The sequence below is a fragment of the Rhamphochromis sp. 'chilingali' genome (genome assembly GCF_963969265.1).
Source record: "Rhamphochromis sp. 'chilingali' genome assembly, chromosome: 15".
Lineage (NCBI taxonomy): Eukaryota > Metazoa > Chordata > Actinopteri > Cichliformes > Cichlidae > Rhamphochromis > Rhamphochromis sp. 'chilingali'.
Window position 1 is genome coordinate 18,316,558 of NC_137942.1, and position 26,582 is coordinate 18,343,139.

The 26,582-nt window shown below is 43.7% G+C and overlaps 2 protein-coding genes across 3 annotated transcripts in view; one reads left to right on the plus strand and one right to left on the minus strand.

The window, feature by feature from the left end:
• LOC308411011 (Na(+)/H(+) exchange regulatory cofactor NHE-RF2) overlaps nt 1-26,582 on the minus strand; it is a 51,349-nt gene that overhangs the window by 23,567 nt on the left and 1,200 nt on the right. For both annotated transcript variants that reach the window (XM_080904698.1, XM_080904699.1), the window contains exon 2: nt 25,732-26,028. In XM_080904698.1, the coding sequence (XP_080760824.1) occupies nt 25,732-26,028 (297 nt within the window). The remainder of the gene's footprint in view (nt 1-25,731; nt 26,029-26,582) is intronic.
• Nucleotides 12,054-15,014, plus strand: LOC308411010 (uncharacterized protein). The gene is made up of 2 exons (XM_080904697.1): nt 12,054-14,343; nt 14,491-15,014. Exon 1 carries the CDS (start codon nt 12,099-12,101, stop codon nt 14,103-14,105), a length of 2,007 nt encoding a protein of 668 aa, XP_080760823.1. The 5' UTR covers nt 12,054-12,098; the 3' UTR covers nt 14,106-14,343; nt 14,491-15,014.

Genomic DNA, 26,582 nt, shown 5'->3' on the forward strand with positions numbered 1-26,582 from the left:
CACCACCATTTTGTCCGTCTGTATCTGGAAGTCCCACAGGATCTTAGCTCGGTCATTCTCCACCACCCTTGGGGGCATCTCCCATTTTGACCTCGGGACTTCCAGGTTATACTCGGCACAGATGTTCCTGTACACTATGCCGGCCACTTGGTTATGGCGTTCCATGTATGCCTTGCCTGCTAGCATCTTGCACCCTGCTGTTATGTGCTGGATTGTCTCTGGGGCATCTTTACACAGCCTGCACCTGGGGTCTTGCCTGGTGTGATAGACCCCAGCCTCTATGGATCTTGTGCTCAGAGCTTGTTCTTGTGCTGCCATGATTAGTGCCTCTGTGCTGTCTTTCAGTCCAGCTTTGTCCAGCCACTGGTAGGATTTCTGGATATCAGCCACCTCCTCTATCTGCCGGTGGTACATACCGTGCAGGGGCCTGTCCTTCCATGATGGTTCCTCGTCTCCCTCCTCTTTCTTGGGTTTCTGCTGCCTGAGGTATTCACTGAGCACTCGGTCAGTTGGGGCCATCTTCCTAATGTATTCTTGGATGTTCGTTGTCTCATCCTGGACTGTGGTGCTGACACTCACCAGTCCCCGGCCCCCTTCCTTCCGCTTAGCGTACAGCCTCAGGGTGCTGGATTTGGGGTGAAACCCTCCATGCATGGTAAGGAGCTTTCTTGTCTTTATGTCAGTGGCTTCTATCTCCTCCTTTGGCCAGCCTATTACCCCAGCAGGGTACCTGATCACGGGCAGGGCGTACGTGTTGATGGCCCGGATCTTGTTCTTACCATTCAGCTGACTCCTCAGGACTTGCCTGACCCTCTGCAGGTACTTGGTGGTTGCAGCTTTTCTAGCGGCCTCTTCATGGTTCCCATTCGCCTGTGGGATCCCCAAGTACTTGTAACTGTCCTCTATGTCTGCAATGTTGCCTTCTGGTAGTTCAATCCCCTCAGTTCTGACTACCTTCCCTCTCTTTGTTACCATCCGACTACACTTCTCCAGTCCGAACGACATTCCAATGTCATTGCTGTATAGCCTGGTAGTGTGGATCAGTGAATCGATGTCTCGTTCACTCTTGGCATACAGCTTGATGTCATCCATGTACAGGAGGTGGCTGACAACTGCTCCGTTCCGTAGTCGGTATCCGTAGCCAGCCTTGTTAATGATCTCACTGAGGGGGTTCAGGCCTATGCCTGAATATATATATATATATATATATATATATATATATATATATATATATATATATATATATATATATATATATATATATATATATATATATATAAGGGGTGCAACGATACACAAAATTCACGGTTCGGTTCGGTTAGATACTTTGGTGTCACGGTTCGATATTTTTTCGATACAAAAAAATGTTCATGCATTTTTAATTTGTCATTTATTAAAATTATAAATATATATTTTAAGTCAAAAGTACAGTTTTTAAATTTAACCCTAACCCTTGTGCGTGTTTTTTATTTTGACAGCGAATGTGCACCTGCGGACCACTTATGTGCAGCCCTGGTTATTTAGCTCGTCATATTGCAGCCACAGAAATTCTTTTGTCCATGAAACCATAAAGCTGCACTTTCTTTTTGCCTTATAGTCTGATTTGTCATAACTTCTCCGTTTTGTGGTAAGCTTTTCTTTGGCTGTCACTTCTTCACCCCGACCTGTCTTATTTGGCTCAGCAGAACTGAAATGCTTTTACACAAGCACTCACATAAGCTCAGCGATTCTCTGCGCGATCAACCTCTCACATGTTTAAGCTTGCTGCGGGAGATTTCACTTGTCATGTTTGCATAGTAAGCTAACAATTAATAAGACGATGTCAGAGGAATTGGTGCACAAATTATCATCACTCACAGATCAGTGCTGTCGCTCTCTATACACAGTTCGCACGATTGCAAAGTGAAAGCAAAAAAACAAGCGCAAATTCAAATGCGACTTCAATATGTCACATATTGACAGTGGCTCACCGATGCCAATGACATAATTACCCAGCTACATTTCTGAAAGAATGCAAAAGCATTGACATATATTTTTCCTACAATAGCCCGACGGGCAGGGAAGAGATAGATTTTGGTAGCCCGACTGAAAAAAATCGCTAGCTCCGGGACGTCGGGCTAGCGATATTGCAAGCCCTGTATCTGATTGAGGAATCACTCATCTTTGGAAAAGAGAGTTTATTACAGAGAAATGTCTCTTTCCAAAATAAAAGCTATACTATCCGCTTCTTCTGGGCTATATTCTCAGCAGCATAAGGAGAATCATGTGCTAACAGCTGTCTAAATGACTCGGCTAAAGTTAGTAGCATGCTTGCTTTTTTTTCTCTGATTCCACTTGTCTTTGCACTAGGATGATGTCGGCGTAAATGTGCAGTCATATTCGTTGTGTTCCCACTAGTGCTTTCAGGTTAATCTCGTTGAAATGACCTTAATGCCACAACACGGCAAATCTCCGTTAATGAGCTACCGCCGATCGCTCCGTGCATGGGGCTAGACGGCCAACACGTTAACGAGCTAACTGCGCTAACACACTAGTTCACACCCATGTAATTGAGCATTGCATGGCACATCCAACATACTGTTTTACTTTAGTCCATGACTCGCTTACCTTCAGGGTCATACGTCACATGAAAACCAAAATAATTCCAAACGCCAGATCTGAATGAGGGTGGGGGAGGTCCATGTTGCAAGGAGAGCTTAACTTCTGTCTCGCTAGCTTGCCCTGCGCTCTTCCTTCTGACTATGCTGTCTGTGTTGAGCGCTCAGTGGATCTGCGCTCGACAGTGCAGCCTAGGCGGAGTAGTCGAACACAGATTCACTGAGCGCTCAACACAGACAGCATCGTCAGAAGGAAAATTGATAAAATAAATTACAAATGTTGTATTGTTCGATACATATGCGTACCGAACTGAAAGCACTGTATCGAACGGTTCAATATCGATACAAATATCGTTGCACCCCTAATAAATATATATATATATATATATATATATATATATATATATATATATATATATATATATATATATATATATATATATATATATACACAAATGAACCAGCTGCTAGTTAACGAGAGACACCCGGAATGGCTAACTGAAGGCCGGACGGTCCTGATCCCCAAGGACCCCAAGAAGGGACCGGTCCCCTCCAACTACCGACCAATAACCTGCCTCAGTACTACATGGAAGCTCCTGTCAGGCATCATATCGGCTAAGATGAACAGGCACATGGGTCAATACATGAGCGGGACACAGAAAGGAATTGGCAAGAATACCAGAGGCGCAAAACACCAGCTACTGGTAGACAGAACAATCAGCCGAGACTGCAAGACCAGACTGACCAACCTGTGCACTGCCTGGATTGATTACAAGAAGGCCTATGACTCAATGCCCCACAGCTGGATACTGGAATGCCTAGAATTGTACAAGATCAATGGGACCCTAAGAGCCTTCATCAGGAACTCAATGGGGATGTGGCGTACAACACTAGAGGCCAACTCCAAGCCCATAGCACAAGTCACCATCAAGTGCGGGATCTACCAAGGAGATGCTCTGTCCCCACTGCTGTTCTGCATAGGCCTGAACCCCCTCAGTGAGATCATTAACAAGACTGGCTACGGATACCGACTACAGAACGGAGCAGTTGTCAGCCACCTCCTGTACATGGATGACATCAAGCTGTATGCCAAGAGTGAACGAGACATCGATTCACTGATCCACACTACCAGGCTATACAGCAATGACATTGGAATGTCGTTCGGACTGGAGAAGTGTAGTCGGATGGTAACAAAGAGAGGGAAGGTAGTCAGAACTGAGGGGATTGAACTACCAGAAGGCAACATTGCAGACATAGAGGACAGTTACAAGTACTTGGGGATCCCACAGGCGAATGGGAACCATGAAGAGGCCGCTAGAAAAGCTGCAACCACCAAGTACCTGCAGAGGGTCAGGCAAGTCCTGAGGAGTCAGCTGAATGGTAAGAACAAGATCCGGGCCATCAACACGTACGCCCTGCCCGTGATCAGGTACCCTGCTGGGGTAATAGGCTGGCCAAAGGAGGAGATAGAAGCCACTGACATAAAGACAAGAAAGCTCCTTACCATGCATGGAGGGTTTCACCCCAAATCCAGCACCCTGAGGCTGTACGCTAAGCGGAAGGAAGGGGGCCGGGGACTGGTGAGTGTCAGCACCACAGTCCAGGATGAGACAACGAACATCCAAGAATACATTAGGAAGATGGCCCCAACTGACCGAGTGCTCAGTGAATACCTCAGGCAGCAGAAACCCAAGAAAGAGGAGGGAGACGAGGAACCATCATGGAAGGACAGGCCCCTGCACGGTATGTACCACCGGCAGATAGAGGAGGTGGCTGATATCCAGAAATCCTACCAGTGGCTGGACAAAGCTGGACTGAAAGACAGCACAGAGGCACTAATCATGGCAGCACAAGAACAAGCTCTGAGCACAAGATCCATAGAGGCTGGGGTCTATCACACCAGGCAAGACCCCAGGTGCAGGCTGTGTAAAGATGCCCCAGAGACAATCCAGCACATAACAGCAGGGTGCAAGATGCTAGCAGGCAAGGCATACATGGAACGCCATAACCAAGTGGCCGGCATAGTGTACAGGAACATCTGTGCCGAGTATAACCTGGAAGTCCCGAGGTCAAAATGGGAGATGCCCCCAAGGGTGGTGGAGAATGACCGAGCTAAGATCCTGTGGGACTTCCAGATACAGACGGACAAAATGGTGGTGGCTAACCAACCGGACATAGTGGTGGTAGACAAACAGAAGAAGATGGCCGTAGTGATCGATGTAGCGGTTCCGAATGACAGCAATATCAGGAAGAAGGAACACGAGAAGCTGGAGAAATACCAAGGGCTCAGAGAAGAGCTCGAGAGGATGTGGAGGGTGAAGGTAACGGTGGTCCCCGTGGTAATCGGAGCACTAGGTGCAGTGACTCCCAAGCTAGGCGAGTGGCTCCAGCAGATCCCAGGAACAACATCGGAGATCTCTGTCCAGAAGAGCGCAGTCCTGGGAACAGCTAAGATACTGCGCAGGACCCTCAAGCTCCCAGGCCTCTGGTAGAGGACCCGAGCTTGAAGGATAAACCGCCCGCAGGGGCGTGCTGGGTGTTTTTATATATATATATATAATGTGAAAACACGGCTTCACATCTGAGAGTGTAAAGGAAAGACTTGAAATCTTCAGAAACCCATCTGAGGATAGTTTAATGGGACTTTACCAAATTAAGAAAATTGCTGTGTCTCCGACTTGCAGACCACAACGACTCTGCCTTCAAATTGCGTGTGTGTGTGTGTATATATATGTGTGTGTGTGCCCTACGTGCAGCTGCTTCAAGTGTTGCTCAAGCAGAGAGGGAAAGAGCAACTCAGGCCAGTTTACAGTGGGTGAGAAAGACAGGAGTGAGGAGGGGAATGAGAGAAAAGAGAATTGAAGGCCAACTGAAGGGAAGCAGAGGCAGGGTTTGTGGCTTGTAAAAATGAAACTGGAGGAAAGTGGGTTAGAAAAATAAGCAACAGAAGAGAGCACTGGTCAAAGAGATGATGCACAGGACATTGAGGGCAGGGAGAAAGGCAGCGCTAGAGACAGAGAGAAAAGAGAAAGAGTGAAGACTGGCCAGAGATTTAAATAGCTGATGGGTTTTCCTGCTGATTTTGGTGTTGTTATTGTGTAACAGCAGCGGAAGTGTTTGGTTTGTGTGTCCAGTGCTGCTTTACCAGGACAGAGCTGCTTAGATCTGTTTACAAAATCCTTTGCTCAGCTTCACTGCATGTGTGTGTGTGTGTGTGTGTGTGTGTGTGTGTGTGTGTGTAGGTGAGTAATACGTGCAGCACCTGCTCTTTAAGTGTTTCCTGAGAACATAACTCCTGACTCCCGAGCAGCGTGATTAGACTGGAAAATTGTAACCTGGAAAAACTGCATCAGTCATAGATGAAGTTTTCCACAGGCTTTATCATCGGTGACTGCTTGGACTCTTTGGAGGAATTTTGGGGAGATGAATACTAACTGTTAAAGGTTCATATTTTTTAACACTAATTGTTTAAACCATCCTGAGAATACAGTGGGAAGATTAATAACACTCTCTTATCAGAACAGCAGATATGAGGAAAGCCAGTAAGTCTGCATACCACCAAATTAAAGCTAGGAAAAGGACACACTTTATATTATTTATTGTCACCGTGTCCAATAATCAGGAAAAAACTTTGTTTGCTATTTCTCTGGAGGTTATGCTCTGCGTTATTTCTTGGCTTTGAGAAATTAATAGTTTCCCCTCGTTGTTTGTCTGCTGGCCAAGAAAGACAAAGAAAAGTTAACATGCTAATTAGTGGTGATGGTAGGCAAGTAGAGATGGGAACCAAGAACCTTGAAGTTCCAGTAGAGAACTGGTTCCCAGCAGTCCAGTTCCTTGAAATTGTCAGTCTGTTTTACTATTGATTTCACCTATTAGTTCTGCTTGCACTTGCACTACATATTCAGTTGATTTCAGCTCCCGTGTTGCAGGAGGACGATAGTGGCCGGTCTGCAGAGTGGATATGGACATAACTTTTATTTTTATTGCACAAAAGGATGACAGCGTGATGCTAAAGTGGAAACTGCATCCAGAACATAAACAACTGCATTATGCCGCTAAAACAACTTCAGCTCTTTGCATTCACCTGCACAGACAGCATGCTAATTTAGATAACATGCTAACTCTAAGCTAGCCGAGAACCCAGAGCGATGCTAAAGCTATTGCTGTTCTAACAATGCTAAGCTATGCTGGCTGGCTGCTGGTTCCACATTTACTAGCATGAGAGTGGTCTCGAGCTCCTCAGCAAGAAAGCAACAACTATTTAAAAAACAGAACTTCATTTCAGGGACAACAACAGCATACATGCTAAACAAAATCACGAGTTATAATTTTAAAAAGCCACAGCTGATGACTCCACATGCCTGCTGTCACATGGCTGCACAGTCAGAATTTCATGTCAAATGTAAGTCATTAGCACAAATGAATTCAGGCTCTAAATGACCATTTGAAATTCATGAACTCGCATGCACCCACACATGACTTCCATCTGACTGAGACTCTGTGATTGTGTCTGGTTTCCACTGGTAACAGCTCCTTCTAAGTATCTGTAGGGCTTGAGAGGTTACAGTAGTGCTTTCATTTAACGATCTTTAAATATGTACTGCAGTGATTTATTACTTTTTCCATAAAAATGTATTCACTCCCTAGAATTCAAGCTATGAGTACAACAGATGAATAGAAAAGCATTTATTAGCCTGGAATTACACCGCAATGCAGAAAAAAACACTTACATATGAGCTTCCTGTGATTTTTTTTGTCATGCTGACTTAAATAGGTGATTAAGCAAGCATGGATGCTGATATCTGTTGTCATTTAACACCTGCTGAAGATGCCTGCAGTTCAACTGTCAGACTGTGCTGGAACTGTTTGTATGTTATTTCTCCAGGCCTATAGGGGGCGCAGGTTTGCACAGTTTGCTATGTTGAGCCAATTAGTCACTAAAAGAAGTGTGATAGGAAGTGTTTGCTCATGAGTGAAGCAAGACATGGTGTGTTTTCCTCCGATCCAAAGCCATCCACTCCGTTAAATCCCTTTGAGTGGCAATATGAGTAAGTTTCTTAATTGTGTTTACCTTTAAGAGAGGGTATATGACATTATTGAAGTGATTTGGAAACTTTTGATGTGTTTTATATGTCCACTTAAATTCAACCCAAGCTAATGTTTATGTGACATTTCTGTATTCTGTATCATTTCAGTTTCACACTTTTTTGCATTAAATCCTGTCCAAATACAACACGTGCCTGTTCCTTGGAGGAAGTGATGCAAGAGAGAGTTTAGCTGGCTGTGAATCTCAATATAGGACACTGGGTCACATTGGGTGCAACAGTACAGTGAAATCATAGCGCTCTGCGAGGGACGTCGAGTGACAGTTCTACTCTAACATGGAGAAATCAGAGGCTGAAGGTCAAAACGACGAGGAAGCAAGGTCCACTCGCTCAAGAAGGTCCTCAAAGTCTTCAGGAAAACTGACTGTTAGATCATCTGCAGCATGTTCAAGCAGGTCGTCAGCATCAACCCGAGCCAGTATGGCAGCAGCGCGGGCACAAGCAGAAGCTCAAGCAGCAAAAGCCAGATTAGCTTACGCTGAGAAGGAGATGAACATTAAAGTAGAAAAGGCCCGTCTAGAAGCAACTCTGGATGTAATCAACCTCCAAAAGGAAGCAGATGCAGCCTTGGCTAAAGCAGAGGTAATGGAGTCAGCAGCAGCTCAATTTGACAAAGCTGAATCAGGGGAAGAGTGGCCATTGTCACCCCTACAAGTAACCCCAGAGCAAAAAGTGAGTGAATACATAAATAAACACAGCCACACTGACCTGGTTCCAGACATTACATCTCACCATGATGACAGTAAATATCAGAATGAACAATCCAAACAACCAGTAATGTACACACCTCTTTGTCCCAAACAAGAGCCAGTGCAGTACTCATTCATGCCACAAGATGGGGCAGAGAGACGACTACAAAGAGATGTAAGTCCACAGACTCTCCACGATGCATTACAACTGCAGCACGGATTAAGCTCAAATGATAATGCAGACACCATAGCAAGCGACCTCGCCAGATTCTTAGCCAAGAGTCAGCTAATAACTGGAGGGCTGTCTAAATTTGACGACAAGCCAGAAAATTACCTTAGTTGGAAAGCCACATTCCAGAGCACCGTTAGGGACCTTGGTCTAACAGCCACTGAAGAAATCAACCTACTCATTAAGTGGTTAGGCCCAGAGTCTTCTGAACACGCCAAGAGATTAAAAGCAGTCAACATAAAGCATCCACCTGCCGGTCTGAACATGATATGGTTGAGACTAGAGGAATGTTACGGCTCACCAGAAGCAATAGAAAACTCCCTGTTTGCCCGAATACGAGACTTTCCAAAGCTCTCCAGTAAAGAACCACACAAGCTTCGCGACCTATCAGATCTGCTGTGTGAACTCCAAGCTGAAAAGCTAGATGGTTATTTGCCTGGTTTAAGTTACCTCGACACAGCTAGGGGAGTACATCCAATTGTGGAGAAGCTGCCCTTCCATCTTCAAGAGAAGTGGACAATGGTAGGGTCAAAGTTTAAAGAAGACCACAATGTTAGCTTCCCACCATTCTCATTCTTTGTCGAATTTGTGAAACGTCAAGCAAAAGCAAGGAATGATCCAAGCTTTACCACACCTTTCAACACGACTCTTTCCTATGCCAACCACATGTCCAGCTACAGAAAAGAAAAACCGTTAAGTAACCACAACCAAAGGTCATCGGTTACAGTGCACAAGATGGACATATCATCAGAGGGATCAAAGGTAAAAAAAGCAGACGAAGACATTGAAAGACAGTGCCCCATACATCACAAACCCCACCCACTCAAAAGATGCAGGGGCTTTAGAGCTATGCTGCTTGAGCAGAGGAAGAGGTTCCTCAGAGACAATAGCATTTGTTACCGCTGCCTTGCTTCCACCGGCCACCAAGCCAAAGACTGTACAGTCATGATTAAGTGTGAAGAGTGCAATAGTGAGAAACACCTGGCAGCTCTTCATCCTGCCCCAACACTGCAAATGCTCAGACCTCCTTCATCTCCTGAAGTGCACGGCGGGGAGCAAGCAAATCCACAAGACCCGGATGTTACTGCCACATGCACAGAGGTATGTGGAAATAAAATCACAGGGAGATCCTGTTCTAAGGTTTGCTTAGTGCAAGTCTATCCCAAGGGTCAGCGAGACAACGCCAGAAGGATGTATGCAATAATTGACGATCAAAGTAACCAGTCACTTGCAAAGACAGAGTTTTTTGACATATTTAACATACAAACCACACCTGAACCATACATGCTGAAAACTTGTAGTGGTGTAACACACACGACTGGTAGAAGAGCATGTGGCTACATGGTTGAGTCATTAGATGGAAAAATGAGTTTCCCTCTCCCCGCGCTCATTGAGTGCAATGCCATCCCCAACAACAGGGAAGAGGTGCCAACTGCAGAAGCTGCTTTACACCACCCGCACCTGAAAGCAATAGCTGCTCAAATACCACCTCTCGACCCAAGTGCAGACATTCTGTTGCTGATAGGACGCAACCTTCTGAGAGTTCACAAAGTGAGGGAGCAAATCAATGGCAGAGATAATGACCCATTTGCACAGAAGCTTGACCTGGGCTGGGTTATCATTGGCGATGTGTGTCTTGGTAATGCCCACAAGCCAAGTAAAGTGAATGTTCTGAAAACCTATGTATTGGACAATGGGCGCCCAAGCTATCTCACTCCCTGCGACAGTCACCTTAGTGTAAAGGAGGACTTCAGTCTGAGCCAAACCAAAGCCATCTCCAGTCAACCGCCATCTGCTCTCTCTTAAATAGATAACTATCATATCTGATATCATATCTCACAGTACAATAATATTGAATGGGTTGCATTGTTGTATTTTGTCATGTTTCTCAGGTCTTTGTCTGAATTTCTACGAACATTATTGCTAAGGATTGTCTTATTGCATTGGAGTCACACTGGGTTAAATATGTACACTTGGGTTTTAAGGGGTATTTATTATTTTCTTCTTTTTTTTGGGTTGTATGGAAGCCCCAAACGCAATTTCATTGTTCTTGACAATGACAATAAATAAATAAATACTAAATACTAAATACTAAAAGCCCACGGCTGAGAATTTGGGAGACTCTGTGTTTTGTCACACCAGCAACGACAACCACCTTGCTCATTCAGCTGAAGATGTAATCTTTTTGAAAAAGATGGCAGGCTTCTTCAAGGACAATACAAACAGCTGGGTTGCACCACTCCCGTTCCGAACCCCCAGACGCAAACTCCCGGATAACCGGTCCTACGCCTACCAACGGCTGATGTCGTTACGACGTACGCTCGACAAGAAACCAGAAATGAAAACACATTTTGTGGAATTCATGCAGAAAATGCTAGATAACCAACATGCAGAGCTCGCACCACCTCCCAATAGAGACAAAGAGAACTGGTATCTCCCCATTTTTGGTGTGTACCATCCCCAAAAGCCAGGGAAGATACGCGTTTTGTTTGATTCGAGTGCACAGTTTGATGGAGTGTGCCTCAATGAGGTGCTGCTTTCTGGCCCGGACCTGAACAACACACTTTTGGGTGTGCTGCTTCGCTTCAGGAAAGAACCAGTCGCAGTCACAGCTGACATTGAACAAATGTTCTACTGCTTTGTGGTCCAAGAAGACCACAGAGACTACCTTCGCTTTCTTTGGTACAAAGACAACGACCTTGGCAAAGACGTAGTAGACTACAGAATGAGGGTGCATGTCTTTGGTAACAGTCCTTCCCCTGCAGTGGCAATTTACGGGCTGAGACTGGCAGCAAGGGAAGCAGAAAGCGAGTATGGAACTGATGCCCGAGACTTCGTAGAGCACAACTTCTATGTCGATGACGCATTAAAGTCTTTCCCAACTGCAGCTGAGGCTGTTGATGTCCTACAGAGAACTCAGAAAATGCTTGCCCTCTCAAATCTACGTCTCCACAAGATTGCTTCCAATAAAGTGGAAGTGGTGAGTGCATTCCCCCCTGAGGATAGGGCCAAAGATATCAAAGATCTCGATTTAACAACAGATGAGCTTCCAGTCCAGCGCAGCTTGGGGGTAAGTTGGAACCCCACAACAGACACGTTCACATTCCACGTTCCACAAGAGCAAAAACCCTTCACTCGCCGGGGCGTACTCTCAACAGTGAACAGCTTGTTTGACCCTCTTGGTTTGCTTGCACCTGTAACCATCAAAGGCAGACTTCTTCTCAGAGAGCTCTCCAGCGGCAACCTTGAGTGGGACAGTTCCTTACCCCAAGACATGTACGACGGCTGGAGAAGGTGGCATGACTCGCTACGAAGTCTCACAAACCTGCACATTCCCCGCCCCTACGTCACGTTCTCCATCTCACAAGCCACATTCATCGAACTTTGTGTTTTCTCAGACGCTTCAGTGAAAGCCATCGCTGCGGTAGCTTACCTGAAGGTCACACATGAAGATAGGCACAGTGAGGTCGGATTCGTTATGGGTAAGGCCAAACTAGCTCCTGTACCAGAACCGACCATTCCTCGATTAGAGCTGTGCGCTGCAGTGTTTGCTGTGGAGATGTCAGAGCTTCTCACAGTAGAACTAAACGTAAAGATTGACAAGACAACATTCTACACTGACAGTAAAGTGGTGTTAGGATACATTAACAATCAAAACAGAAGATTCCATGTATATGTGAACAATCGTGTACAGAGAATCAAGCAGTCTTCCCTACCAGATCAATGGAGATACGTCCCATCAGAGCACAATCCTGCCGATCATGGCTCTCGGTCTGTACCAGCAGACAAACTCTCTGGTACTTCATGGTTGTACGGCCCAGCATTTCTTCTCAATCACGAGACTCTCTCCCCAGAAAAGGGTCCATTTGAACTCGTCGATCCAGAGTCGGACATTGAAATTCGACGTAACGTCAATGTGCTTGTGACCACAACTGCTCCAGGTGCCTTGGGTTCATCACGCTTTGAAAGATTCTCAAAATGGACTTCCCTTGTCCAAGCGGTGGCCTACCTTCGCCACATCTCCCACAGTTTCAAGTCTAAAGATGGTGGTGCCTGTAGCGGCTGGCATCTTTGTAAGGCTAGTCTCACAGATGAAGCGTTATATGAAGCAGAGCACACAATCATCAGGTGTGTCCAGCGTGAAGCCTATGCAGAAGAAATAAAATGCATCATGGCGAAACGAGACTTACCTCGCAACAGTGCTCTTCACAAACTTCATCCCATCGTCGATGGCAAAAACTTATTGCGAGTAGGAGGTCGACTTGCAGAGTCTGGCTTGCCGAGTCATCAGGCTAACCCTCTTCTGATACCAGGGAAGCATCACATTGCAACACTGCTCATTCGACATCACCATGAAGCCACCCAGCACCAAGGAAGACACTTCACTGAGGGGGCTGTGAGAGCAAGTGGCTTATGGGTAGTTGGTTCTAAGAGGTCTATCAGCAGTGTAATCCACAAATGTGTCACCTGCAGAAAGCTTCGAGGTAGAACAGAGCAGCAAATCATGTCTAACTTACCTGCCGAACGCCTTCAGACGGACCCCCCATTCTCTTATGTTGGCCTCGATGTATTTGGACCGTGGGAGGTTTCAACACGCCACACCAAAGGTGGTCATGCAAACAGTAAGAGATGGGCAGTCTTGTTCACTTGCATGTCTACACGGGCTGTTCATATTGAAGTGATTGAAACTCTCAGCTCTTCCAGTTTCATCAATGCTCTTCGCAGGTTCTTTGCGATCAGAGGCCCTGCCAAACAGTTGAGGTCAGATTGCGGAACCAATTTCATTGGTGCCTCCAAGGACCTAAAGTTGCATTCCCCAAAACCTGGTGATACAAGTGTGGATGACTACCTACGCAAGCAGAGGTGTTCCTGGGTGTTTAATGCTCCTCACTCATCTCACATGGGTGGCGCCTGGGAGCGTATGATAGGCATCTCACGACGCATCCTGGACTCAATGCTCCTACAAGCAGGAAACCCTACTCTAACTCACGAGGTCCTGACAACGTTAATGGCGGAAGTCACGGCTATTATCAACGCAAGGCCACTTGTACCCGTTTCCTCGGATCCAGACGCTCCCTTAATCCTGACCCCCTCAGCTCTGCTCACCCAGAAGTTCGATCCGATTCCAACTCCACCTGGGGAATTCACCAAGGCCGACATATATACACGGCAGTGGAAGAGAGTTCAAGCCCTTGCCGACACATTCTGGGCCAGGTGGCAGAGGGAGTACCTCCACATGCTCCAAGGTCGTCAGAAATGGCAGCGCAGCAAACCAAACTTGAAGGAAGGAGACGTTGTTCTTCTGAAGGACAAGCAACTAAAAAGAAATGAGTGGCCTATGGGTGTCATCGTGAAGACACTTCCAAGCAGAGATGGAGTTGTCAGAAAGATGGAAGTGAAGGTGACACGCGACAAGATTGCAAAGACATTCTGTAGACCCATTTCGGACTGTATCCTTCTTCTGAGAGATTGGTCTCATGTGTAAATAGGGTCTAGTGGCAATCTTAAAATAATGCCAGGCGGGGAGTGTACTGGAACTGTTTGTATGTTATTTCTCCAGGCCTATAGGGGGCGCAGGTTTGCACAGTTTGCTATGTTGAGCCAATTAGTCACTAAAAGAAGTGTGATAGGAAGTGTTTGCTCATGAGTGAAGCAAGACATGGTGTGTTTTCCTCCGATCCAAAGCCATCCACTCCGTTAAATCCCTTTGAGTGGCAATATGAGTAAGTTTCTTAATTGTGTTTACCTTTAAGAGAGGGTATATGACATTATTGAAGTGATTTGGAAACTTTTGATGTGTTTTATATGTCCACTTAAATTCAACCCAAGCTAATGTTTATGTGACATTTCTGTATTCTGTATCATTTCAGTTTCACACTTTTTTGCATTAAATCCTGTCCAAATACAACACGTGCCTGTTCCTTGGAGGAAGTGATGCAAGAGAGAGTTTAGCTGGCTGTGAATCTCAATATAGGACACTGGGTCACATTGGGTGCAACAGTACACAGACTGAAGCTGTAATTAGGTGCAAAACTCCTGTGAGTGCTAACATATTGTGCAGTAATTTTGTAGCTGGGGGCCTTTGCTGTCACCAAGCCCAGACGAGAGCATGATGGATATGAAGGCACTCAGCTTGACTCTTCTTAATAAGCACAGAAATAGCTTTGATGCAGAGGCAATTAAACAACCCTCTGAAATGTCATTGCAGGCTGGAAAAAAGGCAAACTACCAAAACATTTGACAAGAAATACAGTTCTCTGACAACCTTACAGAGTTTTAGAAAGCTACTGAAATAATAACATTATTATATTATATATTATATCAGACTGTTGCATATTATTCTTTTGTAATGCTGATCTAAATCAGATCAAATTGATGTAAATTTCTCTTTTGACGGGCATAAAATAGCATTTTATTTGCTGCATATCTCCGCACGGCATGCAGTGTGTGCTTAAAGAAACTGGGGAAAAGAACAAGTGGAATGTTTACAGAGCTACCTACAGCAGATGAACAGTATCTGGAAGTCATGTTCTTTAAAAATAGGAAAAAATCTCAGCCGTCAGCTGATCCATCTGCTGTTCACTAAAGCCTCATCAGAAACTGTCTCAGTGGAAGGTTGGCTCTCAAGAAACCATTTTTAAGGAAGGGAAACAGGGAGAGAAAGCTGAAGTATGTCAAATTACACAAGAGCTGGACTGAAAATTAGTGGCAACAGGTCTGATGGAGCCATGAATCCAAATCTAAAATGCACAAAGACTGTGCTGAATAAAGGTATTCACACCATATATTGACTTTCAAGCTTGTTAGAATTGTACAGACTCCATTTTTGCCCTAAATGTTGTATTTCCAAGTACGTTTGCACATGTTTCAATAAATCACTGCACCTTTTTCCCATTTCCTGAGGAAATGATAACAAACTGAGTGGTGGCTCAAGACTTTTGCACAGCACTGTATGTGATGGGCCGGCTGTGTTTCCTGATGTTGTGATTTCATTGGAAACAAATGTGACCTTCGGAGCAAATCATCCATGAGAGCCGCTGTATGTAGCTGATGGGATTCTCACTGCCCGATTTCACTACAGAAGGAAAAACATCAAACACACTGACTGTCCAAAAGGATTTTCCAGAGAGCAGACTCTTTGCCTCAGTGATTTCAGCGTCCTGAATCCTAACAGTGATCTGTCGTTGTTTCATTTTCACAGTCATGCATGAGGTTAGTGAAACTATGCAAAGCCAGAAAGCACAACAGGTGGTTTAAGCCCCCCTTACAGAGTTTCGCTATCTCTCACTATCTTTCTTCACCTCATTCTTCCTTAATCTCCTGTTTGCTTTGCATTTCACCCTCCATGCCATGATAACTTATGCCAGCTTTCTGCTCAAGTATCACATCCAGCATGAAGAAACTGGCAGAAAAACAAAAAGCTTGCTTCTACATACATTTAAATGCCATTTCAAATTATGGGCCAATGTTGACGCATTTGGTGGTAATGTGATGATGTATGTGTTAGAAAGAGGCAGCGATGTTTTAAAGGTTGGGGCAGTTATTTTCTCTACCCTCTGGTTGTTTTCCCACCTTCAAATTCATGTAAAAAATTCTCTCCATTTTGTGTTTTTGCTGTGTGATGGGACGGCCGTGAGTGATGTAACGTTTGGATGAGTGCGTCCACACCCCTGTTATCAGTGCGTGGCAGATATCCCTCAACTCTCAGAGGTGACGGTTGTGGTTTTGCGTGTGTTTTTCACAGTGTCCAAGAAACCGTTTGAATGAGCAGAGCTTAAACAAGTAGTTTATCTATTGATTACAAAATAGAACGTTTATCAGTTTAAGTCATTTTCAAGCAAAAAAGTAACAAAAATTCTTTGAAATTGAATTCGTGATTTAATTTAACATTTTATGTGTATTTTATTTTTAAACAAAACAAGACATTCGACCAGGTTTTGGATAATTATCAGTCATCCAAAAATAGAAAGAAGTTCTACAAGTTACCGACCTATATATGTGCATGTATTACAACAGTCATATCATGGAGATACAAGCATGATCCGTGCTGGATGCCTCAACACAGACTTTGAACATGGCGTGGTTGTTGGTATGGCACGGGCTAATCTGGGTGTTTCAGAAACTGCTGACCTACTGGGATTTTTCTCCACAACCATCTCTAGGGTTTACAGAGAACACACAACAAATTGAAGCAGATGGGGTAGAGTAGCAGAAGACCACACCGGATGCCACTCCTGTCAGCTAAGAACAGGAAACAGAGGATACAGTTCACATGGGCTCACCAAAAGGGGACAATAGACGATTGGAAAAAACATTGCTTGGTCTGATGAATCTCAATTTCTCCTGTGATATTCTGATATTAACATAGGCTTGACCTCACCTCACATGCAGGTGAGGTCAAGCCTCCTCCTCTTGTTTGTCACTACTCAAGCATCCTTAGAATTCCCAGTTGATCCATAAGGAAGCAAAACCTCTCTCCCATTACTTGACTCCCACAGACAGAGCAAAAGATGGCTTCAATTAAACAGGTCTGAGATGTGTAAGCTGAGTAAAACAGAGCAAGGCCAGTGGGACGTCAGATGTGTTTTTCAAAGTGTGTGTGTGTGACCTCTGTGAGGATCGATGTATGGGAATAGATGCTGGCCTGCAGCTGTGAGTGTAGCAGATATAAAGAGGAGTGTTTCAGGGAAGCAGCAGAGATGTGACAGCAAGTCTGCATCAAACAAAAAGCTCTCTTTACTACTTTCAAGGACTTCTCACTCAACAGAATAATTTCTTGCTGCTTGCTTTTTGAGTTCTCTGTATGTTACAATGTTTCTGTCTCTTTCTCTCATATTTTTTGCCAGCACTTTGCGTGGGCAGTGCACTGTTCGATCCTCACCCTGGCTGCGGCCGACCTACTGTACATTCCAACATCCAACAACTGACATTTAAAAGATGACATTAAGAAAACTGAGACAGAGAAGCAGAACAGAGTGTTCATTACCCAAACAGAAAAGATTTATCTGTGAGAGAACTCAAAATCGCAAATTAAATATCAGAGTTAATGGTTTCAGGAAAAGCTTTTGGATGCTAGTCCCCGATGATTCAAAGATGGCATCGGATCACAGGTCTGTTTTTAACATTCAGGCCAGTAAGGGCTACACAAAAGTAGTACAATCTATAAATAAAGCTGAGGATTTGGGTCAAGCCTCTTAATTGCCACAGATATGATTTTTAGATAGCAAGAGTTCAGTTCTTTCATAATCCATCCACGTATGGCTTTGGTAATTTGTTAAGTCATTAAAAAGAGCTACAAAGTGCTCCACAGAGAAAAGGCACAATATATTAAAAAACACATGGGAATCAGTTAATGCAGATACTTTATATAAACAATATTTTGTTTTAGTGGAGACTTCAAGGAAGTTGCTGAATAGGAAAAACAGATGTTGGACAGATTTAAGCTTGTAGAAAAGGGACAACAAGCAGAGATTTGCTGCAGGATCTGAAGTTCAGTTAGCCACATACCGCATCAAGAGCTCACCATCAGTGACCTTAATATAGTGCTGAAATCAGGCCATGAAGTGGTTTCAATATTGTTCTAAAATAAACTGAAACCAATGAAAAAAAGAAAAAAAAAACACATAAGATATATATTACTAACTTTATGAGCCATGAAGGCCAGAGACCAAAAGCTCTGCCCCCTTTAGTTTTTAGCCAGACAAAATCCCTCTGCCCAAGGATCTAAAGGTACTGGTATGTGCATATGGTATTAAAAGGTCACAGGGGGACCTAACAAGTAAATGGACAAGTAAAAAGTCTATTTCAGTAATCTAGATGTTATGAAATACTACTCTTTGTTTAGCAATATGGTGCTCAAAATAGTAGGACTTCACTACACCAGCACTGCACCAATAACATCAGATTTAGACATAAAATGCCAAAAAAGAGAAAAGTCCGTAAAATTCAACCTGCATGTCCTGCTGGATTAGTTTATACAGCTGATCTCAGTTCTAGTCAGCCTCAGCTGAACATTATTTATGTATCCAACTGGAAAACCCCATATAAATTTAAGTTACTTCAGCCTCTCTACAGTTGCTGCAAGCCACTATGCAACCCATCTCCAGTCCAGGTCGCCGTTTCCAGGCTTTTCCTGCTTTAAGTTAATCAGTGTCAAGTCTGCTGTCCGCTATGGCCGCGCTGTTCTGTACCAGAGAACCACATGCATATGCTTTCTACTTTTGTGTATGCAGAAGCAGGGAGTGCCCAGAGCAGTCTTACTGCCAAATGTACATAACTGCGATCTTCTTTTGATTCAAAGCGTTCTTAACAATGAAGAGCAGTGTCAAAACACCTTTTAAGGTTTTCTAGGTGACAAATTCAGAAAAGAGCATCTACTATATAAAATGCATAACCAGACATTTTTGTATCTAATTCATTTTAGGTAACTCTACATCGCTTAAACTGTCCATCTGGCGAAGTGTTCAGGTCAACATCCACTGGTTTAACTGGGAAACAATTTGAATACATTATCAGCTCTGCATAGGGAGAGATAATACAAGAAGCACACAGCTGTGCTCACTCTCACATACCCACCCACACACATTTAACACAGTACTCTCAGTTGTTCATGTCTCTCTGGCATTACCCACCTTCAATTTCTGTGTTGCAATTCCCCAAAATACATAGCCTACACATACCATCGTTCCCCACTAGTGACCCTTCCACATCCTACGTGATCCCACTCCAGGAATTAAGTTTACTCACTCTCTCACACACACAGAATCAGGACCCTTGATGTAACAACATTGGTATTCAAAGCAGGGGGTGGAGGGTCTTGTACACTAGCTCCAGATGTTGGTAAGAGTCACTCACTCTCGCCAACTTACAGTAAAAAGTAAATTAGTTTCAAACTCTTCATAAGCATGAAACATCTGTTTAGAAGACGTCAGTTTAAGGGAGATTAAACAAAAAAAACGCCCTAAAAGAAAACTCTGCAGAGTACCTCACACAAACTGCTGCCTCTGTGCAGCCCTTTGCAGTAACAGACACCCCCAAATGGCTCGCCTTGTCAGAGCAACAACTTCTCATCTGTTTGCCCCTCACAGTACACCTTAGAGGAGGGCAATCCTGCAGGTTATGACACGGGCTGAAGTGGCGACTGCAGGACCCCCAGACAAATCCTGTGCTCTGTGCTGTTACATTGGAGCTGACAGGCAACATCTTTTTCCTATTATCCCGGGCAAAATGAGAGGCTGAACCAGAGAACAGGACATGTGACTCCCACTGAGTCAGAGCTGAGCCGTGGTCTCATTTTCTGTTGTTAAACTAATGGCCAGAAATAATCATTTTTAGGAGGCAGAGACCAAGAAGCAAAAGGGGCATTTAAAATACAACATGTCAAACAAGGAAAGAGACAAGCCTGCCTTGTCGTGACGGTTTACAACATCTGCAGAGAGACAGAGGAAAAGCAGATGTTTTTCTTGCCTTTGCGGATCTGTTTAAGGTTAAATACACAGAGATGTACATTACTGCTAAAAGCACCTCTACTGTTTTCGTCTGTTTTATCCATACAGAGAACACTGATGGCAGATTTCTTTTACACTCCTCACCCCTCTGACCTCAAGCCCTGACTTTTAAACATCGTGATGTCTGTCCATAATTATCTCACAAAATGGTTTTCACTCAAACGACTACAACAATCTGCATTTTCTAAAACGGTTTAGTGTATTTCTAGCGACCGGTCCCAAGCCTGGATACATGGGTCTGTTTAAGTTCGTTTAAGAGGATTTTTAGTCTAAGTTGTTGTTGTGGTTTTCTCACTATAATATAGAGTCTTTACAATGGTCATAATGGTTTGATGGAAGTCAGAATTTAGGGCGATGCAACTGCCTGTTGAACAAATATGCACATGTGCATGTTTGTCCTTGCACCATCATCATCATCATCATCATCATCATCATCATCATCAAATCGTTAATATGCCAAACTTGATCATGCAAATGTTTCACGATCAGATGCAGAATACCCTCACATACCACGCCCCTCCTCTCTGTAACTGTTTTGACAGATGCATCTCCACAGGGAACAGGTGATCTCTACAAGACGTCTGCAAATCTTTTACATTTTTATTTAAAAACAAGCTTCTCAGTGGGCTAGAAGCAGGATCAGTCATCTGCTGTTGCACTGTTTCATACTGATCAGTATCTGAATGGGACATGTTGTTAAGTATCAAATCACCTGGAAACAGAACTATTAAAGTTACAGCTCAGATGTTGCATCATGTACCGGGAAAGCTGTAAAACTTCTCTCCTCCTTTTCTTTGTTTTCCACATATAGACTTTTTGTGCCAAATTTAGCCGTGTGTATGTTTCCTGCACGCTAAGTGGTGTCACTGTGACCGTCACCATAGCAATGACTTTCTCTGTGTTTCCTAACAAGCCTGGTGTCAAACCACCCCGGAGTCCAGCGGGACTGGAAAGACCAACAAAAGGCTGCAATATATTTATGTGTGTCGGAGGCTTCACCATGAACAAAAGAGGAAAATTCCAGCCAGGGAAAGGTGAACAACAGAAACAATATCCACTCTGAAATGCAGCAGTTTCCACAGATGAGGTAATGCAAGCAGTCCTCTCCCCCCAAACTTTCTATATTACACTTAAAAAACAAACAAACAACTTAGTATGCAATCCCAGTACACCACGGGTTAATTCCTAATCTCAGTGCCAACAAACACCAGCTAGCTCTACTCTATGTATACATGCTGCTTTCTCTGCAAGCTCTTTTGCAACCCACCTCCAACCACAGCTCCTCATTCAAGTCTTGTCTGCTGTCACTTTTCTTTGTAGCAGGGTGCTGCTGCAACCATACAGTCCCTGGCCACTTTATTAGATACATTTATCTAGCTGCTTTTTAATAATGTAATTATCTAAACAGTCAACCATATTTCAGTGCATTTAGGGATGAATAACATGACCAACTCTTTATGATCACAGTGTAGTCATCTTCTGTTAGCTGCTTCCAAAATGCACTATGTTACAAAGCTCAGACCATCTAAACCTGGTTTCTTGAACACGACAATGATTTCACTGTCACCAGATCTCAGTCCAATAGAGCACCTTTGATATGATGGAGCTAGAGATTCCTGTCATGGATGTACAGCCGATGTACAACTCTGCAGCAACTGTGTGACGCTCTCATCTGAATATGGACCAAAATCTCAGAGGAAGGTTTCCAGCACCTTGTTGAATCTGTGCCATGAAGAATTAAAGGCAGCACTGAAGGCAAAAGTCCAACCCAGTACTAGCAAGGTGTAACTAATGAACTGGGAAGTGATATCCTTCACTGGCTGTTCTAGGTAAATGTGTACGTGAGCATGCATGTCTGTGTGTGTGCTTGTTTCAAAACAGGTTCTGGAGAGAAAGTGAAACCCAATGCTTCATCTTTAAGGTTTAGTGTTAATGACACACACATAACACACCTCACCGCATGTGTGTGTCTGCAAAGGAGGGAAAGAGGAGCTCGTGGACGGAGCACAGACACCTCAGGTGTGTGCTGAGGTAAGACGACGCAGCTTAACCTAAACTGCTGATGCTGCTGTCCTTGAAGCCTTTATTCTGCTCTCCCAGGAGCAGGCACAGGCAGTAGGATCACTGTTTCTGCTAGAGGCTTTCTACACAGTCTAGTGGCTGCTATTGTGCCAACAGGCCAAAGGTTTTAGGAGAGATGGAAACGAATATTGTTTCAGAGACCAAAAATAAGCTAATTTCTTCTGATCTTCAATCAAAGAGGTAGAAAAACAAAATGCCTTTAATGTGGTTCTGTAATTCAGTTACTCACTTTAAGTGGGCAAAAGTAGCTGAAAGCTGAGAACGGTGCTCAGTGATAGTGACACTTCTCTCTAATGCTGAAAAGGGCAACAAAACAGCCGTTACCAGGCAAAGGTGTCATGATCTACTTATGTTAGGAGAGATTTGATGAACACAAAAAAATTGTCTGCTTCTTCATTTTTTTTTTGTTTTTGGTCATATATATATATATATATATATATATATATATATATATATATATATATATATATATATATATAGAGAGAGAGAGAGAGAGAGAGAGGATATTGATTTAGAATGCATGCACACACACAGCCAGTCCATCCATCGCTCAGCCGTCGCCCTCTCGACTCCTTCTGCTGTACCACAAATCAAGAGAGAAGTAAACATGAGAGGAATGCAAAGGAAAAAAGTAACCTGGGGGATGAGCGGCCATAAAACAGAGGGAAAATACAGACAGTGTCATGTAACCTGGGGAACACATGCACAAACACACAAATCCCTCTCATGGGGATATTTATTGGGGAAATGTGAAAGTAATTACAGTTGCAGAAAAAAGTTTATGTCATGTTTCTTACGCATGTAGCGATTTTAGGCTATTAGACCTGCATGATCTGTGGCTGTCGAAGCTTCTATTCGTTCAGCAGACAAGGGGATATTAAAAAAAACACAAGCTGTAATAAAAGTTTGGCATTTGACGGACATAGTTTGAAACTGAACTGATCATGGCCCAGATTTTCCCTTTGCAGCTGACACACTGGGACCTCCTACACCTCCCCTCCCATCCCCTAACAATAATTTTGTGATTTTTGTTGCTGTAAATAAAAAGTACAGTGCTCTCACTGAGTTAGTTAGCAGTAGGTTCCAACTTTGAAACCCATTTTGAGCCATACTTGTCTACGTTTAGGAAAACTGGCACCATTGAACAGGCATGAAGTGAATTCCTGTTCTTTTTGGATAATTTTCGTATTGAAGAAAACATAGGATCTTTCTCAAGTCCTTTTATGTTAATATGTTATTTTAAAGGTGTTTTTTTCGTGGATTCAGAGGTAAGTCTATCTATTTTAGGTCACAATGCAGCTCTGACGTCGCCTCATCTGCCCTTTCTCCCATCGTACAGCAGGAGGAAACTGTCTGTGGCAGAGTTCTGAAAACTAGAAGGTGTGTTTGTTGGTGAGGGGCAGCGCATGGGTTCAGGAGCCAGGGCACTCTTTTCTTACATGTGCTCATTTGGACATTACACTGAATTTTCATTGGGAAGCTAGCATGGTATTATTCCTGAAATCTGGTACGTACCCAGCTTCACCAGGTAATAGCTCGAAAATGAACAATGTACGTGTGCAAAACCGGCTATAGCTTGAAATTTGTGATTTTCACTGAATATACAAACATAATCTGCACAAAGTGAACTGAAAGTGCAAATTAAAAACACCAGTAACATAAAACAGCTTGGGGGTCAGGTATCCAATTAAAAAAAAAACATCCCCAGCAGGAGGCTAGACCCTGGAAACACACTGTGTACATGCACAACCACCCTCACTGCTATACTGGCACATGCACAACCCATCTTTCTCCCTCATTGTGTGACTCCTTTGCACTGCAAAGAGGAGAGAGCACTTCCTGAAACTTCTTCTTGCAAAGCTCAAGGTTAGCACTGGCTGTGGTTCCTTCTATCTGCTCTGTCTCTAGTTCCCTCTCCTACCTTCTCTTAAAAAAGTGAAACCTATGAGGAAATTTGCTTAGCTCAGCGGTCTGGCTCTCCTGCTTTGATGAGCAAAAAGAAACTTTTACAAGAATCAAAAACAAAGAATTGGGAGGAGTATTTTACTATGTATTTTTATAGTTTATTCTTGTCTCGGTTATTCTGTGTTTCTTCGGTGGTCTGTGTGTTTTTCCCCTCCACTTTCATTGTTGTAAACACCAAACAAGGGGACGTGCTGCATCAGCAGGCTGTGCCAATAGTCTGCATATGTCCGAAGAAGTCCGATTCTTTGGAGGCTCACAGGAATCAGTCAGGCCACAGAGGAACTCTTCATTGCGCCAGTAAAAATAGAAAGAAGCTGATTATCTGTCACGGTGCCTGAGCAAATGAAGTCGTTTCAGTGAACTGTTGATACATCAACAGGTTTCCTTCGTTTTTTATTCGGAACCACAGATGCCTTTTTTTGGCTCATCTTGCTGAGCTTTTCTTCAATTCTTTCATTAGACTCATTAAGACAGAAAAGAGAAACGAGAGACCGCTGAGCAATTCCTGAACCGAGTACTAGGATTTCTCCCCACAGGTCAAAGCCAGAGCTGGACAAAAGACACACACACGCAAACACACGCATCCAAGATTTAACTGATTGGGCCTGTCACTGCTCTGGTAGAAGGACTGCCTGAGTGCTGCTCACATATTGGCAAGGCAAGCCTAAGTGAAAACACATGTTGTGTAAATGCAGAGAATAGAAGTTGAGCCTCGGCCTCCCCCCAATAAAGACCATTTGAAACCAAATCCAATCAGATCTCAGAGCGTTCCAGGAGAGACAGAGCGGGCGGAAACGCTTCCTGTTTTTCAGGACAAAGGGGAGTAATAATAAGCAGTGAATCCAAAAAAAAAAGAGAAAATAAAAAGTATCGAATGCTTACTACAGGTTAGGCAACCAACTGTGACAGCGATCCTGTAACTGTCCTGTAAAAACACTCGATCTACAACCTTTCAAAATATAGGCAGGTCATTATTTTTCATGTATTGCAACTTTTTTATTTTCAAGATTTCTGTGGATTTTCTTTTTGCAGAGTTACTACGTTGCCTGGTGCCAGATTCCTAACCTCTGACCTTTCACATCCTCTTTGACCTCTAACACAACATCTGGAATGCTTCACCCGCATTCATTGCATTCACACGTAACAACGCAGACTGTGGAACCTGAATGTTATCTACGTATCTGATCAAAAACTGGCAAAGCGACAAGAAAACAAGTCTAGGGTGAAAGCATGCTGAGGAGAGTCTGTTCAAAGTGATGACTCAGTCACTACCTTCCATCTGTTCTAATGCAAAGTGCGTATTTTTAACTCTCGGGTGTGTTCAAGCAGACAAATCTCTAAGAATTTTCTATGATGACTGGCTCGAGAAGCTTGACAGTTATTTGTGGGTTTACTGGGGAGCTGGTTCACACTGAAAAAAAGAAAACACACTCTTTCTGTAAGTTTTAAATTCTTTTGTTGTTAGACAGATATCTCCTTAACAAGCCTGGAAACACACATATTAGTGCTTTAGTAAGCGTGTAGTGTGACCATTGTGATGATCCAGCACGTCCTTACCTTCTTTGAAGCCTTAGACGGTGACCTCCTAGTGGGCTTCTGCACCTGGTCGCTCACTGTGACGGGCTGCTTAGACAGAGAGCCGTTCTCCCGCTTCTTGGAGGGGGAAGATGGTGTTGACGATGGTGCTGGAGAAGGAGACACAGGTGGAGAGGAAGAGGAGGAAGGATTTCCAATTCTAAGGACGGCCATATCCTCTGTTGCTGTGAGGCGCAGGCTGCGTAGGCTTTCATAGGTCTCAGAGTCAACCACCAGCAACCTGGTCTTGTTGTCCATGGCCTTAATCCTCTGTACCACCTGAGGAATGGAACATCGAACGTTTGGTTTGAATACATTAAATTCTCTACAGTTTGGCAGCAGATAATTAAATGCTACTCCTATGAAGGATTAGTCCCAATCCATCCATCAAGGACTTGTTTAATATATAATTACTGACCATTATATTAGGCTGTATACACCTTTTAACATGCAGGCCTGTGATTTGCATCTTTATTTTAGGAAAAATGCTGTATAAGCAACGTTTTGAAAAAGGCGATGGCTCTAGGTTTTTGGGGTATGTGTGTTCCTTTAACTGAATTTCTTAACATAACTTTGTATTTATTTGGTTCTTACTGTTTGACAAAGCAACTGTATCAACTGATCCATCAGTTTTTCTAACCATTTATTCCCATACATCTGTAGTGGGAATATAGTGGGAAGCGATGTTTTCAAAACTGACAATTATCATTGTCGTTGTTATAGATCATTGTCATATGAGCAGGAATATGAGGCTCCTTAGAAACACCTGGGTGGCAGATTTGTTCCCTGAACTTCAAACACAATAGTCAGAGGGTTTGTTTTCGTCTTTCAAG

What these genes read in the sequence shown, in the direction of transcription:
- LOC308411010 (XM_080904697.1), top strand. Translation starts at nt 12,099, where the DNA reads ATGGGTAAGGCCAAACTAGCTCCTGTACCAGAACCGACCATTCCTCGA.